Source organism: Ailuropoda melanoleuca, chromosome 12 (assembly GCF_002007445.2).
Source record: "Ailuropoda melanoleuca isolate Jingjing chromosome 12, ASM200744v2, whole genome shotgun sequence".
In the NCBI taxonomy this organism is placed as follows: Eukaryota; Metazoa; Chordata; class Mammalia; order Carnivora; family Ursidae; genus Ailuropoda; species Ailuropoda melanoleuca.
This window is the reverse complement of record NC_048229.1, coordinates 34343182-34366011: the sequence shown is the minus strand read 5'-3', so window position 1 is coordinate 34366011 and position 22830 is coordinate 34343182. Positions and strand designations below refer to the sequence as shown.

At 42.8% G+C, this 22830-nt stretch overlaps 1 protein-coding gene across 1 annotated transcript; it reads left to right on the top strand.

Annotated features, from left to right (window-relative positions):
* Positions 1-1424: 1424 nt before the first annotated feature.
* On the top strand, positions 1425-22491 carry ZNF233 (zinc finger protein 233). Its single transcript, XM_034672888.1, is given in 6 exon segments — positions 1425-1528; positions 7553-7797; positions 16929-17055; positions 17575-17667; positions 20648-22312; positions 22315-22491. Coding segments are annotated over 5 exon segments (2142 nt in total). The 5' UTR covers positions 1425-1528; positions 7553-7569; the 3' UTR covers positions 22344-22491.
* The last annotated feature ends 339 nt before the right edge of the window (positions 22492-22830 follow it).

Here is a 22830-nt window from a genome sequence, read left to right as displayed (position 1 = left end):
TGTTCTCCAAGAATAAAAAATTTGGCACCCAGGATCATCCACTTATTTACTGGAGAGTGTAAACATGCACCCAGCTACAACTTGAGGGTTCTGTTCATGGAAAAAGAATGGGGTATTGGACAACTAGTGCCAGAGATGATTTGAATGGCATAGTCTTTCCACCATAACTTTTCCCATTCTCAGGGCAAACATCATTGACTCTAAACCAAATGAAGTCTCATAGGACCCAATAGAAGAAAAGTACCCAATAGAAAAATAAATCCAAAGATGGGCATATCCAAATGAGAACCCACCAGTTAGTGATTCCTTGCCGATGCTAGTACAGCTAATGTGAAGGAATGGTTCCTTCTGAAGGGCCGGTTGGGGCGCAGTTCTGGCCATTGACCAGCCCTGATTTACACCATCTGCTATTCACCCCTCATCTACCCCTTTACTTCTCAGAGTGAGTTTGACAATTCTCAGGCCATCAAGGACCACATCCCTCCATCACTTCTTGAGATGACTGAAGTATTTTAGGAGAAACTGATGTTAAAAAGACCAAACCAGAATATTGGTTACAAAGCAGTATATTGTAATTAAAAAGCAGACTCTGGAACTAGACTTGTTTGGTTCAGCCATTTGTCAGTTGAGTAACCGCAAACAAGATGCTTAACCTCTCTGTTCCTCAATTTGCTTGTGTGTTCAGATGATATCTGTTCTGTTGTGAGGGTTGAAACTTTATGGCTGGCATATAGTAAGAGCCTTCAATAGATAAATTTATTACTATGTATATTATTATGGAATTCTAAGCCAGGGAACAGTAAACTATAGGTTGTTGGCCAAATCCCGCCTCTATCCTATTTTTGTACGGCCTGAGAGCTGGAATTTCACTTTTGTAAAGAATTTTAAGGAGAAAAAAAAGTATTAAAAAAAGTAAGGAGAAAGCAAAGAATATGCTACACATAATGTATATGGCCTGCAAAGCCTAAAACACTGTCTAGCCCTTAAAAAAAAAAAAAAGATTCGTTTATTCATTTTAGAGAGCGTGCACACATGGTGGGGGAGGAGGGGTAGAGGGAGAGGGAGCCACAGTCCCACGCTGACTCTGCTTTGAGTGCAGAACCCGATGTTGGGCTTGATCTCAAGACCCTGAGATCAGGGCCTGAGCCAAAACCAAGAGTCAGATGCTTGAACCCACTGCGCCACCCAGGCGCCCCACAAAAAAAAAAAAAAGTTAAATAAGGAAAGAAGGAAAAGAAACAGAAAACATGCCCTAATACCCCCCGAGAACGCACCGAATTGCAACAGTTTATACATTTAAGGGGGGAAAAAGGGGCAACCTAGCGTAAGCGCTGCCTTGCTGAGGATTCTGGGAAATGTAGTCCGCGAGCGCCCCGCAGGCACAGCCACTTCCGCTACCGCGGGGAGGCGCTGTCAGCGCTTGTTCCGCCAGGGGTTCTGGGAAAGGTGGGCCGGGAGGGGCGTCGGGTCCAGGCCCTTGAGCTGCAGCAGGGCGAAGTCCCGGTCATTGGTACCTACCTCCTGGGAGGTGAGTGAGTGCCGGGCCCTTGCGTCTCTGCAGATTTCGCCTGGGCGTGGGACCCGCAGGTGCCGCCCTCGCCCTCAGGGAACAGGAGCCGCGGAGGGCAGGGGCGGGGGGGCGTCACCTGGGTTTTAGGGCGGGTCGCGCGTCCCAGAGTTCGGGGCGAACGCGGGTCGCGACCTCGGTTTCCCTCGCCTTCCCCACTTCACGCTCTGCCGCCTTCTAGCGATATGTTCGTAGACTTGCTAAATTTCTCCGTTTCTCCCTCGTAAAGTGGAATTAAGGATAGTTTCTCCATAGGAGGCGTGTAGTGGGGTTTACGTGAATTAAATAGATGTAAAGACGCTCGGAAGCGGTGCTGGCACGGGAACGGTGCCCGGTGGTTGCCAATCTGCGATTTTTTTCCGAGAAGCGCTCAGTCCTTGAAAACTTCTGTGAGCCGGAGGTGGGTTCAGAGGTGCAGGGCTGCTTAGGATTCCTCATGACTCCCCACGACCCCACCCCTATTTATTTATTTATTTATTATTTATTTTAGATTTTATTTATTTATTCGACAGCGATAGAGACAGCCAGCGAGAGAGGGAACACAAGCAGGGGGAGTGGGAGAGGAAGAAGCAGGCTCATAGCGGAGGAGCCCAGGCACCCCCCACCCCTCCTTTTTTAAAGGAAGGATTGTTCTCACCCCAGCTGGTGCCTGGGATTGTCCACCGTGATTTATTCTGGGCCAGACGGAAAAAATTGTCACATCTCCCAGCCTCCTTTCCCTTCTCCGCCCCGGAGTTCTCAGAGGGTGCAGAGAGGAGGAGGGAGTGACCCCCTGCCTCCTGGTAACAGTGCCCCACCGTGAGAGAAGTTAACATGCTGTCCCATTTTTTTAAAAAAAGATTTTATTTATTTATGTGAGAGAGAGAGCAGGAGCGGTGGGGAGGGGCAGAGGGAGAGGGAGAAAACTCCCCGCTGAGCAGATTTCCTTCACCTGTAAGCAGATATTTTTCTACTGGGCACTCGTTCAAATGTTTATAGAATTAATAGGAGGTCAGATGAGATGATGTGTTGATGAACGAGTAATAACAATTTGGTAACATGCTGAGTGCCAGATAGTCCTCTATAGGCTTTCTATGCATTAGTTGGCTTAATTTTCGTCACACACAAAGATACTGTGATTATCTGTATTTTACAGATGACAGCGTTGATAGGTGAAGAACTTAAGTTTTTTATTTTCCCAAAGTCAAAAGGGAAGAGACAGAACTGTGAATTTGAGCACAGGCAGTCTGGGTTCTTAACCTTTATGCCATACACTTTTTCAGCCCTAAAATGGTAATTGTGGGACGTCCCAATGGGGTGGGGTCCAGCAGCCCAGGGGTGAGAGAATTCATCTAAGGCAGAACAGAAGAGATAGAAGTTTATCGAATACCCCGCAAGGAAGGAGCAGGCAGGACAGCAAAGGAGAAACTGTTTGCCCCTGGGCGGGTGATGAAGGGCCACAGTTATAGGGCCAAATGACGGAGTATGGGGATGTATGGAATTTTCCCTTTTCTGGTAATCTTAGGAACTGTGCCTGGTTGTAAGTAGCCCACTGGTTATTTAGGGACTGTGGCCATTTTGAGGTGGGTCACTTAATGAATCTGTTTGCATTAGCTTGGCGGTCACTGTGCTCCTTTTTTTTTTTTTTTTTNGATTTTATTTATTTACTTGACAGAGATAGAGACAGCCAGCGAGAGGGAACACAAGCAGGGGGAGTGGGAGAGGAAGAAGCAGGCTCCCAGCGGAGGGGCCTGATGTGGGGCTCGATCCCAGAATGCTGGGATCACACCCTGAGCCAAAGGCAGATGCTTAACGCCTGAGCCACCCAGGCGCCCCACTGTGGGCCCTTTTGCCTTGCTCAAGGTTCCATTGCTCAAGCCTGCTTCCAAAACTTGGCCTCTACAGTAATCCTTATGACTGAAGGAGGGAGGCCAGTTGGTGATTATTTGGGACCTGATAGCTGTGCTCATTTAATTACTTTCTTATTTTCTGTGACATTATGTTTGTTCTCTGATTATGGTGGTAGTTTGTGCTTATCTTTGAGAATTAGAGAAATTGATGAAGAAGCCAAAAATGATCCATAATCCCAGGATGTGGAAAGACCTGTGAACATGTTAATGTATTTGTTTTTAGTTGTTTCTGTGTATATTGCATTTTTCTATGCTTGTCGGGAGTTGTATCATACTTGTACTTTTACATTTGGTAAGTTGTGATTGTGAACATTTTCAAAAACAGATACAAAGTACTATAATGAATTCTTACATCCATCAACCTTGGTTAGCCTTCAACGTTAGTCCAAGTTTTGTCCATTTTTTTTTGTTTGTTTCCTGCCCGTTCCATTGTTTATTTATTTTTGATATGAATTAGATGTTTTATTATAATAATATTTTTTATTATATTATGTTAGTCACCATACAGTACATCCCTGGTTTTTGATGTAAAGTTGGATGATTCATTAGTTGCGTATAACACCCAGTGCACCGTGCAATACGTGCCCTCCTTACTACCCTTGTTATATAATCCTCCCACCGTTTTTTTTTGCTTGAATATTTTAATGCAAAAAATCCAGACATTGAGGCAAAAGGATTTATACTAGATTATCATAAGCATATGGAGGTCAAGGGAGAGACGACATAAACAATTCCAAAGTTTTTATGTGGTGATTAGGAGAATGGTGGTTAGTGAGAAAGCTAGGGGCCCTGTAAGAGCTGCAGTTAGAGGGGGGCGCCTGGGTGGCTCAGTCCGTTCCACGTCCAACTCTTGATTTTGGCTCAGATCGTGATCTCAGGGTCATGAGACTGAGCCCTGTGTCAGGCTCCAAGCTCAGTGTGGAGTCTGCTTTGGATTCTCTCTCTCCCTCTCCCCCATCCCTCTCACGTGTGTGAGTGTTCTCTCTCTTTCTCAAATAAATAAATAAAATCTTTTTTTTAAAAGTTGCAATTAAAGAAAGAACGTGACAAATTTAGTTTGTGCCTTTGGAATCTAATTTGCTCTTGGTTTCCTGAAGTCAAATTAAGTGACAAAACAGTAACAATGATTCATAAAGAGATTTTTTTGTCCTTCGTCTCACTGTGTGGCTGTATACAGAAGCCACATAGTGGCTGAATACAGAGTATTCAAAAATGGATAGACATTTACTGATAATACTTCCATGTCCTAGAACAAACTCACTTAGGAACAGACCAGCACTAAGGCATCATTTCTGCATTTATCACCACCTCATGATAATGGAGGTGGTGAAAACAATAGCTAGCATTTATTGGGAGCTTATGAAGATTCAGGCAGAGTTTCCAGTGCTTTTTGTGTATTAATTCATTAATTCCTCAGAAGAACCCTGTTACAGCTGAGGTACAAGAGGATAAGTGGTCCCCAGAAGATCACTCAGCCAGTAACCACGCCACTGAACTGAACCCATCAGGTCTTAACATGGCACCGCCAGCCCCATCACCCCTTCTCCCCGCCGCCATGTTTTCCTTCACAGTATCAATCACTGGCTGACACATGCTACGCTTATCTGTTGGTTGGTGAATTATTGATCTTCTCAACTATGATATCAGCTTCATGAGAGCAGGGACTTTGTTCACTGCTGTATCTTTAATATATGGAATTGTGCCTGGCACGTAGCAGATGCTTAGTGAGTGTTGGTTGCACGTGTGAATGAATGTGCTTGGTGAGTAGTAATGAGGCTCTCAGCTAATATAATACAGATGTGTCTTCATGAACTGTTCATTGGGTCATTCATATATATATGTATATATATATTTTTTTTTTTTAACAAATCTGTTTTAAGTGCCTGCTACTGGAGAAAGAGTAGTGACCAAAATAATGCAGCTTACCTTCTAAAAAGTTGGATAGATATAAGCAAGATGAATAACTAAAACATACATTAATACATTAGAGAGTTTCTGACACCGAGTATTAAAGGGGAGTGAATGGGAGGAAAAGGGAAGTGGTGGGGTGGGGGTTTCAGTTACCTAAATATGTCCTTGGAATAATGTTTGAGTAAGGAACTGATGGTGCTATATAAATAAATAAACAAATAAGTAACTTTAAAAATTAAATAAATACCTAAATAGGGTTTGCTTTATCCACAGCCCATGATTGACCCTTTTACGATTATTTTACTTTTAAGGATGACTGTGATTTTGCTTGAACAAAGCCAATAAAGAAACCCAGAGGAAGAAATTGGAAGATAGAGTTTGTCCTCTCCTTCTCCCAATTAGGAACAGCCTCAGAATTTTACAGCTCAGAGGAACCTCAGAGATTGAGGGGTCCAATCCTTGCCCGACAGAGTGTTTTTTCAGTCATTTTTTGATTCCTTGTGTTTCGAGTACCCAGTATGTTCCGGGTGCTGGAGAGGAAAAGGTGTGTTAATCATCTCATAGGCAAAACAGATGCTTAACCTCTAATTATCGCCTCGGTTGCCCCCAGGGGATGGAAGGCTTCTCAGAGTCCAGAAGCGGAGAGCTGAGCCAGGAACCCCAGACCTCGCTTGCTTTCTCCCACTAAACACTGTGAAATGTCAGGTCTCCCTGCCAAACCCTGTAACTGAGCAGAGCAGTCGGGGGAAGCAGAAAGAAGGCCAGGACCAGGGAGTTGGTGTTACGAACTGAGATTTCTTCTCGGCTTTGAGAAGTGGATCCGTTGCTCTCATCTCTACGAGTACTTCTGTCTGGAGTAGGAGACCCGAACATGAGTGGCTGTCGCCTTTTGGACACTTACTTTTGTGTCTTGCGTTCACGGAAACCTCCTAACAGCTCTAGGTGCTAGAAACTGTTATGAGCCCATATTACAGATGTGCAAGTAGGCACAAAGAGCTAGGAAGTCAGAAGAGTCGATGGTGGAATCCGGACGAACGGGCTCTAGTATCTCCCAGCAGGTCAGTTTCCGCAGACCTGTGCCCTCGGGCTCCCTTCTCTGTCATCCCCAAGGACAGACAGCCTTCCTACCTACGTCCTCTTCGTGTTTGTGGTTAGAAACATGGAGACCAGATAAAAACTCAAGCTCTGGAGTGACAGCCGGATTCAGGTTCATTGTTATCTCTCTCCAAGCTGTGACCTTCAGTGACTTAATCTTGCTAATCCCCTGCTTCCTCATCCATTAAATGGGAACAGTAATCATCATACCATCACTTACTGAAAGTTTATGTAATGTGCCAGGCACTGAGCCAAGGCTTTTTTCTTTTTTTTCTTTTCTTTCTTTTTTTTTTAACTCTAGGTATCATTCACATATCCTACCATGCACCCTTTTAAAGTATACAGTTCCCTGGTTTTTAGTATATTCACAGGGTTTTTTAACCACCACCACTATCTAGTTCCAGAACATTTTCATCACCCCAAAAAGAAACCCCACACCCCTTCACCGTCACCCCTCACTCCCCTCTATCTGAGCCCCCGGCAGCCACTAATTCCCTTTCTGTCTATGGGTTTGCTTGGCAGGGCTGCCAGACCTGCTCACGTAATCCCCAGAGCCATGTTGTAAGTTAGGATCTGTGAATATTATTCATTTAAATGAGAGACTGCCAAGTTTGTGTTCCAGATGAAAACATCTAGAAGTCATAATTTTAATTAGTTTTTCTTTACTACGGTGAGCATAGGAGGGGGGCAGGTACCGCTGAGACTCCTCGCCGCGCGAGGAAAACTCAAGTATTCATACCTTTTACAAAACCAGATACTGATGTCAAGTAAACATCAAGTAACATCATTTCAAGACAACAGATTATTAAGTAATATAGCCCATCAGAATGATGGGCTCTTCAGTGATAAAAGTGAATTTCTAAAGACTAGGAATTGTAAGGGGCGCCTGGCTGCTCTCAGGGTCGTGAGTTCGAGCCCCACCTTGGGGGTAGAGTTTACTTAAATAATAGATAGATGGATAAATAGCAGAAAGAAAGACTTGGACAGGCTCTGGATGTCTGATAAAAGATCCCTTTACTGGAAATGATGTCAGAAGACATTTGCAAAGACACATTTATAAATTTGTTAAGTCGCCTGCTTTTTTTTGCAGTTGCAGGGGAGTCAGCCATGAGTTTCTCCCCCTACTCACATGTTGACCCTCACAGCAATCACACAAGGGAAGCGCTATTATTCGCTTTCGCCGGTGACAAATTTGAGGCACAAATTTGTTTGAAATTCACACAGAGCAGCCATCTGGGGCGGGCCCGCGTCTCATGGCCCCTTTTTTTGCCAGTTCTGCCTTTCCAGGACCCTGCCCTCTCCCAGAAGCAGCAGGAGAGAATGACCAAGTTTCAGGTGAGTTGAGTTTTGATTTTTTATCAAAATTACATGCCTTTTTCTCAAAGATGAGACGCATCTTTTTTCTGTTCTCTGGGAAGGATAAAGGAGGAAAACGGGCATTTGTTATGTGCCCGTTACTTATTTTTTTTTGTTGGTTCTCTTTTCTGTTTCTGTCCTTCACTTTTGTTTTGGTTTTAGCTTTGGTTTTATTTTAGCATCATCTTCATTTTGCAAATGATAGCTCAGAAGTTTATAGATATCAGAAAATTAAAAAAAAAAACCCACGTTACCAGACTGCATATGTCAGCTGTTTTCCCCATGCTATATTTATTTTATTTATTTTTTGAGATTTTATTTATTTATTTGACAGAGAGACAACCAGCGAGAGAGGGAACACAAGCAGGGGGAGTGGGAGAGGAAGAAGCAGTCTCCCACGGAGCAGGGAGCCTGATGCAGGGCTGGATCCCAGGACCTTGGGATCACACCCTGGGCCGAAGGCAGAAGTTTAATGACTGAGCCACCCAGCTGCTCCCCCCGCCATATTTACAAAATTATAATTGCACTATATGTACGGTTTCCGATTTTATTTTTTCTCTAATTGTTATCACTTGAGTTTTTTATGATTCAAAATTCTTTTATGTGTTCATCTGGAAAGGGCTTCTGGGGGCGCCTGGGAGGCTCAGTCAGTTAAGCGTCTGCCTTCGGCTCAGGTCATGATCCCAGGGTCCTGGGATCGAGCCCCACGTTGGGCTCCCTGCTCAGTGGGGAGTCTGCTTCTCCCTCTGCCTCAGCTGCTCCCCCTGTGTGTACTTGCTCCATCTCTCTCAAATAAATAAAAATAAAATCTTAAAAAAGTCATTTTTTGAGTTACAGTTTACCTATGATTTACATATAATAAAGCATTTGATCAGTTTTGACAAATATGCATACCCACATGACCACCGCCGCAAATCAGATGTAAACCTTTCTGTCACCACTCAAAGTTCCGGTTCCCTCATGTCCCTTCCCAGTTAATCCCAGTCCCACACACCTGGCTGTAGACAATGACCGGTTTACTTTACGTCACCACAGATTAGATTAATCTTCAGTTACTTGAGTTTCATAGGTTGGTCCTCAACCCCCTGGGGAGCTTCCCAGGTGTAATCTGAAGTGGGCCCCCATACATGGGAGGGAGGGAGAGAGGGAAGAAAGGGGCGGGCCACTCCAGGTTGGTAGGTGGCAGTTTTACTAAGCAAAGGGAACTTAGCTATGAGGCTTGTCTTGAGCGGCAGCAAGACGAACGGATCCCCTCAGCTCCCCTCCAATTCCCCAAAGTTTATAAAGAAGCCCTAACTGTCCTCAGTCTGTATACTGTGCAGGTGTTTTCAACACCGTGTCGTCATCTCAAGGCTGTGTCCATGGAGCAGCCCCCGGGAGCGGGAAAGACCAGCAGAACCCACATTCCAAGGATGGGGTGGGGGGCGGCGAGGAGCCTCCAAGGGCCAGGGTCCAGCTGCCGGCTCATTTGGAAATCATGTCTTTTTGATGGCGTTCCCCACATCATGTAAATGAGGTTATACAGTATGTACTCATTTTATGTCGGGCTCCATTTGTTCATCACATGTCTTTGGACACAAATCCACAGTTCTTTTTATTGCTGCGTAGTATTTCATGGTTGGGTGTACCACGATTTGGTTATCCATTCACTCACTGATGGACATTTGGGTTGCTCCTTGTTTTTGGCTGTTGTAAATAAACTCCTGTAAACATTTGTACACTTGATTTTTGGGTGAACATAGGCTTTCTCTCTCTCTTTGATAAATAACTAGGAGGAGAACCTAATCTCTGGGTTATATGCTTAACTTTTTAAGAAATTGTCAAATCACTTTCCATTGTGGTTGCATATTTTATATTCCCTCCAGCAACATGTTCGAGTTCCAGTTGGTTCCACATTTTTTTCTAACATTTAATATTTTCAGTCTTAAATTTTAGGCATCCTAATGACAGTTGTGTTGTGATATATCATGGTGGCTTTCATTTGCATTTTCCTGATGTTTGAGATGTCGAATGTCTTTTTTCTGCTTTTGGTCCTCTGCAGATCTTCTTTTTGAAAGGTTTGTTCTATTCTTTTGCTTATTTTTAAACTAAGTTGTTTATATTTGAATTGAATTTTAATAGGTCTTTTAATATTCTCAATACAAGTCCTTTTCACCCAGGAGCATTTAGATCTTCTTTCATTTATTTGGGTCTTATTTCTTCCCCTCAGTCATGTTTTATAGCTTTCAACATGTGAATTTATTATATGTATCTTGTTAAATTTATCCCTGAGTGATTTATGTTTTGGGGCGCTATTCGGAATGTTGTTGTTTTTTGAAATTCAATTTCTTTGTTGCTAGAATATAAAAATATAATTGACTTTTGTATCTTGACTTTGCTAAATTTGCATATTAAATCAAGAAACATTTTTCTAACCTGTCAGGATTTTCTGCACAGTCATCAGTAAATGAAGAGTCGTATTTTTTTCCATTCCTGTCCCCATTGTGTAGACTTCTTTTTCTTCTCTTATTGCACTGGCTAAAACTGTTAGAACAATTTTGCCATATGTATCCTTTCCTTGTTCTTACTCTTAGGGAGAAAGCTTTCAGTCTTCCATCACCTAGTGGGCTTTTTGTAGATGTCCATCACTGGGGTTGAGGAAGTTCCCTTCTAGTCCTACTTTACTCAGAGTTTTTTATTATGAACGAGCATCGACTTTGCAAGTGCAATTTTCTTCTAATAATCAGATAGTCGTAAGTTCCTTTGGTTCAGTTAGATTCTTTGGAACCTTGTTTTCTTTTTTTTATAATAATTTTTTATTATGTTATGTTAGTCACCATACAGTACATCCCTAGTTTTTGATGTAGTGTTCCATGATTCATTACTTGCGTATAACACCCAGTGCTCCATGCAATACGAGCCCTCTTTAGTACCCATCACCGGCCTATCCCAATCTCCCACCCCCCTCCCCTCTGAAGCCCTCAGTTTGTTTCCCAGAGTCCATAGTCTCTCGTGGTTCATTCCCCCTTCTGTTTACCAGCCCCCTTCATTCTTCCCTTTCTTTTCCTACCGATCTTCCTATTTCTTATGTTCCATAAATGAGTGAAACCATATGATAATTGTCTTGGAACCTTGTTTTCTAAACTTGGTTAGGGTGGGTCTAGAGTGATCTTTATTCCAGAGCAGTGCCTCTCAGGAGCAGTTATGCCCCCACCCTGGGACATTTGGCAGTGTCTGGCCATTTTGGATTGTCAGGACTAGAGGGTGGGTACCACTGACAACTACTGGGCAGAGGCCAAGGATGCTGTTAAATGACCTAGAGTGCACAGGAGAGCCCCCAGCATAAAGAATTGCCTGGTGTAAAATGTCAACTGTCGAGAAGCTCTGTTCTAGCGATAGTTTAGCCCTTCTACTAAAGCGTGGCCCTTCAGTGGCTGCCATATGTCCCTAACGGTCAGTGAAGGCTTTCCATTTTGGCTCTTCGGAATTCAGACACCTCTAAGTCCTAGTGAGCTCTGGGAACCATTCAGCCCATCACTCCCCAGATACTTCTTGCCTGACCTGTGGAGTTTCCTCCTCTATGTGCAGTTTGGTTCTTAGCAGCAGACTCAAAGGATTACTGTGCAGCTTTCCAGTGCTTCTCCTATGCATAATTCTCTTCTCTCTGAAACTCTGCTCTGCATTTTCTACCTGTCCGGTCTCCCCATTCTGGTTTTCCCGTCTCTTCAATGCAAGGCTCTGTTTGGGTTCCCCCTTCTTGCACTTGCAGCTCAAAAGTTATCCACAGGCAAATATGTAGGGTGCTCATAGGGCTCACCTCATTTGTGTCCTTCCTTTCAGAGATCGAAGTATTGTGCTTTCAGAGCCTGAAAGCAGTTTGTTTCATATTTTTTTCTATTTTACTACTTATGATAGGAGGGCGTGTTTAGTACCAGTTATTCTGTTATAGCCAGAAACAGAGGTTTCTGTCACCTGCATTTTTGACGACTGCATCATATTTCAATAAATTGATGTTCCTTAAAAAAAAAATTCCCTAATCCTAAACATTTAGGCAGTTTCAGATATTTTTTAAAAGATTTATTTATTTGAGAGAGAGAGAGCCTGGGACAGGGAGGAGCAGAGGGAGAGGGAGAGAATCTCAAGCAGACTCCGTGTGACGCATGGGCTCGATCTCACAACCCTGAGGTCGTGACCTAAGCTGAAATCAAGAGTCAGATGCTTAAATGACTAAGCCACCCAGGCATCCCTAAGATTTTTAAAAAATGTTTACAGAACATTGCTGTAACAGTTTTCCTACATAAAAGCTCTGTTCTCAAAAAGCAATTCTGGAGACTGCCACTTCTGGAAAGATGGAGGAGATGTTCTTTTCCTTATTCTTCTCACTAAGTACAGCTAAAAATCCTGGATGTTGTATGTAAAACAAACATGAAAGATGGTGAGAAGGCAGACTGGCTAGGGACCTAAGACTTGAAGAGTGACATGACAGTGAGTGACTTGGGTTTTCTTTTTGTCTCATGTATCCCAGACTTAGTGCTAGAGAAGATGGCAGCATGGAAATACCAATGAGTTCAGACCAAAAAAGCCCAAGAAAGCCTTCTCTGTTTGGTCAGAGGGTGAGGAAAGGGTAGCTTAGCAAGATAGAAAACTTTTAGGTAGTAGCTGCTCTTTTTCAACCACAAAAAACCCTGCAGCCCCACACCCACCCCTGCCAGGCTATAACAAGGAGACTAGACTTCCTGCCTTGCCAGGCTGTAATGAGCCACCCCAGCCTCCCTGTCAGGGAGTAATGAGTACCCACCCGCCACTGTGGTGTCAGTGGAGACAATGTGGGAGCCTGGACTTCCACACTACCTAGCAGTAACGAGCTGCCTCTCCTTTTCCTGGCATGGGTGGTGTCCGAGGAGGCCTAGTGGACAGTCAGGATTTGACTATTACCCAGTGGAGTTGAGGCAAACCCCCACCATTCCTCATGTCTGTAGAAGCCAATGGGGAACAGTAACAACCCAACTCTGCCCCTTTCAGCCAGGGTATTGTATTATCTGCATAGACCAAGTAAGGGGCCAGAAGTCTTAGCCCAGAAGTAGTGACCTTCTCACCCCACCAGGTGTCAACAGAGGCCAAGTGGAGAATCTGGGCTTATCTTCCCTAGCTGGCAGTAACAAAGCTCTGCCTCCCTTCCCCTTTGAGAGATGTGTCAGAGGAGACCTAGTAAAACAGAAGACTTAAATGAAATCCTGAGTCTCATAACATAATACTCAAAATGTTCAAGTTTCAGTGGAAAATCATTTGGTATACAAGAACCAGTGAAATCTTAACTTGTACGAAAGACGATCAACAGACACAGTAAAGTGATGCTCACTGATGTTAGTTCTCAGTTATAAGTGATATAAAATGTTAGGTATCTGACAAAGACTTTTTTTATTGTGGTAAAATATACCTAATATATATTATTTTAAGTGGTTTTCAGTGTACCACTCAATGACATTAAGTACATTCACAGTGTTGTGCAACCATTTCCACCACACATCTCCAGAACTTTTTTCATCTTCAAACTGAAACTCTGTACCCATTAAACAATAACTCCTATTTCCACCCCTACCCCAGTCTCTGGAAACCACCATTTTACTTTCTGTCTCTATGTATTTGACTATTCTAGATACCTCACATAGGTAGAATCATATACACAATCCTTTTTATGACTGGCTTATTAGTCACTTAGCATAATGTCTTCTAGATTCATCCATTTGATAAAGTTTTTAAAGCAGCTATCATAGAAATATTTTAATAAGCAATTACAGACATGCTGGAAAAATGAAAAAAAAAAAGCCATAATCTTAGCAAAGAAATAGAAGATATAGGGGCGCCTGGGTGGCACAGCTGTTAAGCGTCTGCCTTCGGCTCAGGGCGTGATCCCAGTGCTCTGGGATCGAGCCCCACATCAGACTCCTCCGCTGGGAGCCTGCTTCTTCCTCTCCCACTCCCCCTGCTTGTGTTCCCTCTCTCGCTGGCTGTCTCTCTCTGTCAAATAACTAAATAAAATCTTAAAAAAAAAAAAAGAAATAGAAGATATAAAGGAGAACCAAATGGAGATTTGAGAACTGAAAAATACAGTAAAAGAAACTTAAAAATTCAATGGATGGGCTCGATAGCAGAATGAAGGGACAGAGGAAAGAACTTGAAAATAGAATGATAGAAATTATTTAATATGAATAAAAGAGAGAAAATAGACTGAAAAAAATAGCAGTCTCAGGGACCCAGGGGACTGTAACAAATAAATAACATTCATGTCATTGGGGTCCCAGGAGGAGAGGAGGAAGAGGGTGGGACCGAAGAAGTATTTGAAGAAATATGGCTGAAAATTTCCCAAATTTGACAAAAGACAAACCGACAGATTCAAGAAACTGAGTGAATTCCAAGCAGGGTAAACCCAAAGAAATACACCAACACATTTACTGTCTTTTTTAACTTTAAAAACTCAATTTTGGGGGAAGAAAAGTATTGTCTTGGTTTTGATTTTTGTAAAAGTAATTTGACTTCGTTTAAACTAGATGTTTTGTTAAGCTCAGGATAATGAGGAAGATAAACACACAGACTGTTCTGGGGTCTTCCCCCCTTTTCATTGTTGTCATTAATAACATTAGTAGCAATAATGAAGACAGTAATAATAGGTAAAAAGAATTGCATGGTGCACTGGGTGTTATACGCAAATAATGAATCTTGGAACACTACATTAGAAACTAAGGATATACTGTATGGTGACTAACATAACATAACATAACATAATAAAAAATTATTAAAAAAAAAGACTAAGACTGTATGATTCCCTTTATATCAAGTATGGAGAGTAGTCAAAGTCATAGAGACAGAAAGCAGAATGGAGGTTGCCAGGGACTGGGGGGAGCAGGGAATATGGAGTCAGTATTTAATGGGGATAGTTTTAGTTGGGGAAGATGAGAACATTCTGGAGGGGATAGTGTGAATGTATTTAACACCACTGAACTGAACACTTAAAAATGGTTAAAATGGTGAACTTTATGGTGTATTTTACCATAATAAAAAGTACTGCATTAAAATATTAAAAAAAAGAAAAAAAGAAGTACACCAAGACATGGTCTAGTAAAACTTCTGAAAACTAACAACAAAGAAAAAAATTTTGAAGGCAATCAGAGAGACATGACTTCTTAGCCATAAGGGAAAAAAACATTCAAAGACAGTGGATTTCTCATCAGAAACTGTGGTGGCCAGAAGAAAGGGGCACACTATTTTTAAAGTGCTGAATGAAAAGAACTGTCAACTCAGAATTCTATACCCAGTAAGAATATCCTTTGAGAATGAAGGGAAAATCAAGACATTCTCTAATGAAGGAAATTAGTGCATTTGTTGCCAGTTATACTGGAAATAAATAAAAATTAAAAACAAATACGACCCAGGGCCCCTGGGTGGCTCAGTCAGTTAAGCATCCGACTCTTGATTTGGGGTCAGGTCATGATCTCAAGGTCATGAGATCAAGCCCTGCATCGGGTTCTGCACTCACCACGGAGTCTGCTTGATATTCTCTCTCTCTCCCTCTGCCCCCCATCTCTCTCTGTAAAATAATAAATCTTAAAAAAAAATAGGACCCAACTATATGCAGTCTATAAGAAACAGCTCAGGGGGCTCCCTTCTACTTGCTAGATGGGCTGCTACCTTATTCATGAATCACTTTATAAAACTAATTAGATGTTCAAATTAAAAGAAAACTCACTTCAGATATCATGGTATCAGCAGGTTGAAAAGTAAAAGGATGGAAAAAGATAAACTATGCAAACATTAATCAAAAGAAAGCAGGGGTGACTAAATCAATGTGAAAGTGTACTCAGATACTTACCATATCAATTATAATTATATTAATAAAAATTAGCATCTATCGAGGACCTACTCTGTGGCAAGTTTATATGTTGCAGGGAAACTTCTGCGACGATGGAGATCATCTATATTGTACTGTCCGATAACGGTAGTCTCCAGCCACACGTGGTTCTTGAGCACTTGAAATGTGGCTAGTGCAATGGAGGGAGTGAAGTTTTAATTTTACGTAATTTAAAATTTACATTTACATGGTCACATGTGAGTCACGTAGCTACTGAATTGGGCACTACAGTTATAAGAACGTTATGTATATTCATTTACATAACTAGGAATCTTCCAGTATGGATACCATCACACAGGGGAGGAAATAGATTAAGGATTTTTCTGTTGAAGATCTTACAACTTGTGAAGGCCACAGCTTGGGAATTTAAATAGAGTATGAAAAACTGAACACTTTACCTCTTTGAATGCTGTCTTGGAGAGGTGGCATGTGCCTTTACAATGCAGAGGGTCTTTTGCATAGCTCCCCAGGACGTGTGACCTGCTGGTTTGTCAAATTGTAACAAAGTGACAGTCCCTTGACTTAGGACGGTGTGAAACAGAAAGGAAAGACAAAAATTATTTGACCCTGTTTGGCCTAAATTGACCTAACATCTCTGGGACTGTTTGGTAGTATCAGTCAAATTCTAAAATATATATACCCCATGATTCTAGAGTTACTGTTCTAGGGCAGTTAGTATAGGAATACTCACAAATGACACCAAGTTAAATATACAGGGATTATTTGTAATTGGTTGTTTTCCTTTTTTTATTATGTGCAATTAGCCAACATATGGTACATCATTAGTTTTTGATGTCATGTTCAACGATTCATTAATTGCATATAACACCCAGTGCTCATCATAACACGTGCCCTCCTTAATGCCCATCATCCGGTTACCCATCCCATCCATCCCCTCCCTTCTGCAGCCCTCAGTTTTCAAATTGCAATTAAATTTTAAAATTTAACTTAAATTTGAAATTATTTTTAATTATTTTTATTTTTTTTAAATTATTTTTAATTTTTAAATTAGTTTTTAATTTTTTAATCGTATTTTCCATGTGACTGTGGCAAGTTCGTGGAATTGTCATGTAGGATGGAGAAAAGAGGAGGAAACTACTTCGGTGGATCCAAGGCCCTCAGAATCCGGAACAACTTCTCACCCATCCTCTCCACCTTCTTAGTGCTGCCTTTCCCCACTGGCCATTGGTTATGAGATTGAGGTCACGTGTGCTTGGTGTTGTAGGAGGCGGTGACGTTCAAGGACGTGGCAGTGGTCTTCACCAGAGAGGAGCTGGGGCTGCTGGATCCCATCCAGAGGAAGCTGTACTGGGATGTGATGCTGGAGAACTTCAGGAACCTGGTCTCTGTGGGTGAGGACAGGGGCTCTCTCTGCCTCAACGTCAGCCCCCTGGAATGTCTTGGCTTCCAATATTTAAGACTTTGGGACTCTTACAATGCTTCCCGAAACTTGGGGGGGGGGTCTCAGTTTCCTCATTCCTGCAGGGCATCTTGTCTGTACCTTGTCTGTTTTTTTGTCAGATTACAGTTGCAACATCTTGGGAGGTTAAAATCAGTTGATGAGTTAACGTCATTATTGTGTTGAATGAGATCGGTCAGAAATAGCGTAGCTCCTTGTCACAAGTATGTGCACCAGAGATTGTGGGCGGAAGCAGCAAAGGAAATGTGACAGAAGTAGGCAGTGGTTAGGCTGAGGTCGACACATCTCCATGCTTGTGTACTGGATCACAGCGTACAAGGTATTTCGTACGGCAGGCCGCGGTCGGAATTTGGGAAAATACGACTTAAAGAGCATAGGGATTGTAATTCTGGAATTCAAATTTTTCCCTTCAATTTATTCATGTTGTACTTGTGCTATTTCTTTTTCATAGGATACGAACCGTTCAGATTAGATACATTACTGTTGGGGAGAGAAGAGAAGCTTTGGATGATGGAGACCGAAACCCAAGGGGATGGGACTTCAGGTGAGAGGCGTGCAGCTCCAAGTCCTCACCACCTCCCCGCTGGCCTCTGTGCCCGAGCCCCCGCCAGTCATTACCCCTCCTCATCGCAGCAGCTTTCCCAGTGGCTCCCTGCTCCCGTGGGCCGGTCTGTTCTGCAGACACGCAAGGTCATGGAAGTCAGCCCGTGTCACTCCATTTGTTCAGCCTTCCGTGACTCCTGTCTTGGTACAACCCATAACCCTCATGGTGGCCATTTGAACAGGAGTGAGAAGGCCTCCTCTGGGCTTGTCCTAACCTGTGGTCTCTGCTTTACCCTTGGTGAGCGCTGCCTCCCCCCTTTACGGAGTTATATCCTCCCTGCTCTGGCCTCGCCTCTCTCCTCTCTTCCTTCCCTTCATTGCCCCCTTTTCTTTGCTCCCTCCTTCTTTATCTTTCGTTTGCATATCCCCCAGGCAAACCCAGCCTAAATTAACAGTGATCATAGTCATTCCTACTGGATATAAGCACCAAAAGCCAAAACCAAATCAAACAAACAAAAAGCCAGAAAAATCTGTCTGCTAATCGGATGGTGTAAGTAGTGAGGGGGGGGTCTTCCTGGTCCTTCGATTGTTTCTCTTCGTGTATCCTCTGCTGCATGAAGGTTTCATGCAGGCAGTCAGGCATGTTGGGGGCTTGCTCTGCCTGACTCGCTCCCTTGTTTTTATGTATAAACCTGACCTTGGGAGGTAGGAGCCCATTTATTACCGTTGTCTCTTTGCTTCTTAATACGTAGCTTCCCAGTTGCTTTGCCTCCATGTACGAATCTGTATTTTTATTTTTTTGATTTTGGGCTGACTTTTTATTGAAACATATCTTAGTTACAGAAAACTGCACAAATTATAAACGTACAGCCCGATGAGTTTTCCGCATGGAAAGTGACTTATTTGTCTTACAGGTCTTTTTACTGAGGTACAACTTAAATTTACACATCTTCAGTATGCAGTTTGATGAGTTTTGACAAATGGATACTGTTTTGTAACCCATTCCTCAGAATGCTGAGCAGATCTTACGGCCTATTCTACCCCCATCTTCCTTATCAAAAGTTCTTTTGGGGCGCCTAGATAGCTCAGTCAGTTGGGCATCTGCCTTCGGCTCAGGTCATGATCCCAGGGTCCTGGAATCAAGTCCCGCATGAGGCTCCCTGCTCAGTGGGGAGCCCGCTTCTCCCTCTGCCCCTCCTCCTGCTTGTGCTTGCTCTCTCTCTCTCTCTCTGTCAAAAAAATAAATAAATCTTTTAAAAAATTCTTTTGGCAAATATGAGAATACCCCAGGGTTCTGCATTTTGTCTATCCATCTAGGTGCCCTTCTCCATCTATGAAGAATATTCTTGAGGTCTGTTTTCACCACACAGAAACACAAACTAACAGGTTTCTTCTCCCTTAATGATCCTTGGAAACAAAAGCTCACAGAGAACGGTGCTAAGTGGATCCCACTGTCTTCGCTCTTCCCGGAGACAGTTGACATGAGCAGAATAAGCTAGCATGATCAAAGGATTATTTCAGAACATTGTTAATGTCTACCCTAATTAGAAATTCTATGGCATTGTATTAACTATTTATTGCTATGTAACAAATTACTTGTAAACTTATTGGCTTAAAACCACAAACATATTTTACGGTTTCTGTGAGCCCAGGAATCTTGGGGCAAGTTTCTGGGTGATTCAGGTTCAGGATCTCATGAAGTCACTGTCAAGGAGATGCCAGAGCTGCAGTCCTCTGAAGGCTTGATGGGGCCGAAGGGTCTCCTTCCAAGATGGGCTCACTCACATTGTTGTTGGCACAATACCTCAGTTCCTTGCTTGCTGTTTGGGGGTCTCAGTTCCTTGCCATGTGGGCCTCTCCCTACAGCTGCCTGAGTGTCCTCAAAACATGGCACCTGGTTTCCCCAAGAGCTAGAGATCTAAGAGAGTGGAAGGCAGAAGCCACCATGTCTTCTATGACCTAACTCTCGAAGTGACATAGCATCACTTCCGCCATATTCTGTTGGTTTCATAGACTGATCCTGGTACGTTGTGGGAGGGGACCTCTCTAGGTATGGATACCAGGAAGCAGGGACCACTGGGGACCATCTTGTGTGCTGATCACCACAGCACCTTTTGTACAGATATGAACCCACAAAATCTAAAAGATGACATTAACTGTCCAGGTTTATTAGAAAATCCAGCCAAATTAAGTGGCCATGATGGTCATAGGATTTTTACCCCCATGGGCTGTGTCCACTGTGGGATTACATTTTCCAGGTTTTTTTTTTCTAGTTATAATATTCATCAGTTGAATATTATGTATTAGAACTTCATTGAAATAAAGGGGAATCCTCTCAAATCTAGCTTGTTTGATATGTGTTTACTGGCTAAATTAAGGTACCATTTCAAGGATTCATTATTAGGACGGAGGAAGTATTTCCTTTTGCAAATCCATTCTTCTCACTTTTTGAGGATGTCCTCTCTTTTTTCCTGTGGGAACTCTTGGCATCACGTGATAATCCATCTGTAAACACTAAAGGACAGATTCAGCCTTTTCTAGCCATTTTTAGCTTGTCTTACACAAATATGCAGGTGGTGTAATGTAACCATGATTTTAAGGCTTATAAATATGCAGGATTTTGTAGTTCTTATACACTTGCTGCAGAAAAGGCCAGGATTATTTAAACTGATTATTGTTATGGACAAGGAAGTAAAGTTTCTCCTCTGTAAAATCTTCCTGGGACACTTTTTGTTGCTCCATAGCCTTGTATTTCTAATTTGACCTCAGACATTAGTCTGGGTACAGATGGAAATGAGTTTCCTTGGCCCTTAGTGGGCAGGGGCCTACTCATCACCTCTTCGTTTCCATAGGCATGAAAAAGCCAGTGGTAAAGTCAAGCTGAAGTCTTCAGTGGTTGAATAAGGTCTCTTAGGGTGATTGACCTGTGAAATATTTCACTTGTTCACATTTTCACCTCTGAATCCTCTTTATCCTTCCAGGACTCAGGAATCAAAACGAGATAGAAACTTTCCAAAAAGTAGGATTCAGATACCTTTTACATGAAGATGTTATATGCTGGCAGATATGGGAACAATTTACAAGTAAATTAACCAGAAATCAAGACTCAATAATAAATCTGCAAAGCAAGAAGTCCAGGTTGCCAAAACAAGGTGATTCCTTCTGTCAGATGTGGGCAGGAGCGTCTCCTCAGGTTTCTGAAGATGAAACACATGTAGTGAAGCTTCAAGGGGAGAGTTCCAATAATATCAGAAGACAAGAGTTTCCAATTAAGACCACTGGGAAGTTCTGGAAGAAAATCTATCTGAGAGAGACACACAATCATCAGAGTAGCTGTCAGCAAGTTGACGTAAAAAATAAACACTGTAATTGTGACCATTGTGTTATGACAAGGATCTCACAGCATCATGATGATCAGGAAATACACAAAAGCAAGCAGGCTTATAGCCACGATAATTGTGGAAAAGACTTCATGAGGAAATCATGCCAACATAGTATAACCCACTCAGGAGAGAGGCACCACATATGTAGTAAGTGTGGGGAGGACATCGGTGACAGCTCAGTGTTTTGCATTTGCCAGAACATTCATGCAGGGGAGAAATGTGGTAGGAATGACAAGTGTGGTGGGGGTTTTAGTCAGAGCTCACACCTGCAAAATCATCAGGGAGTCAACACAGGAGAAAAGCCCTATAGATGTCAGGTTTGTGCTAAGAGCTTCAATCAGAACTCCTGTCTTCCCACCCGTGAGACCCTCCACCCAGGAGGGGATCTGTATAAGTGTGACATATGTGGGAAGGGCTCCAGTCATAGCCTAGATCTCAACATTTGCTGTGTAGACGACACTGGAGAGAAATCCTCTAAATGTGAGATACGTGATAAAGGCTTCAATCAGACATCACAACTTCAAACCCATCAGAGAGCCCACCCTCGAGACAAAACCTACAAATGGGAGGCATGTGACAGGCTAGTTAATCAGAATCCTGGTCCTCCTCAGAGGGTTCACACGGGAGAGAAACCATATAAATGCGAGGTATGTGGGAAGGACTTCAGTAAGGCCTCAAATCTTCAAGCCCATCAGAGAATCCACACCGGAGAGAAGCCATATAAATGTGATGTGTGCGATAAGAACTTCAGCCGGAATTCCCATCTTCAGGCCCATCAGAGAGTCCACACAGGAGAGAAACCGTACAAGTGTGAGACATGTGGTAAGTACTTCACTCAGATTTCCCATCTTCAGGTCCATCAGCGAGTCCACACAGGAGAGAAGCCATACAAGTGTGAGACATGTGGGAAGGGCTTTTGCCAGAGTTCACATCTTCAAGACCATCAGAGAGTCCACACTGGAGAGAAACCCTACAAGTGTGATGTGTGTGGGAAGGGTTTCAGTTGGAGCTCCCATCTTCAAGCCCATCAGAGAGTCCATACGGGGGAGAAACCCTACAAATGTGAGGAGTGTGGGAAAGGCTTCATCTGGAACTCATATCTTCACGTTCATCAGAGGATCCACACGGGAGAGAAACCCTATAAGTGCGGCATGTGCGGTAAGAGCTTCAATCAGACCTCACATCTTCAAGCCCACTGGAGAATCCACACGGGAGATAAACCCTACAAATGTTTTGACTGTGGTAAGGGCTTTAGTAAAAGTTCACGTCTTCAAGTTCATCAGAGAGTCCATAGTGGTGATAAATCCAATACACGTGATGAGTGTGATAAAAGTGTTCTTCAGAATGCGGACTTATCATTTTCATCAGAAAATCCACACAGCAGAGAATATTTATAAAATATTGTATTTTAATAATTCAGAGGTGAGCTGAATTTTTTTTTTTATAGTCATCTGAATTCCACTGGAGGAAACCTATTTGTTGTGTGAATGTAGCCGGTCTTTCCAGCAGAGCTCAAAATTTCACAGTCCTCAAGACATAGAAACCCTGTCAGAGTGGTACAGTAAGTTTCAGTTAGAACCTTCACATTCAATCTAATCTACACGGAGGGAGGCCTTAAACAGGATAAGTAAGGTCAGGATGTTAGCAAAAGTGTACTGATGGACATGACAAAGTCCATGTCCACTAGAAAAGAAGCTCCGTTGGGACAGGAAGTTTGTTTACTGCTGAATGACTGTGACCTCAAACCAGTGCTTAACAAACAGTAGATGCCCTGGAAATGT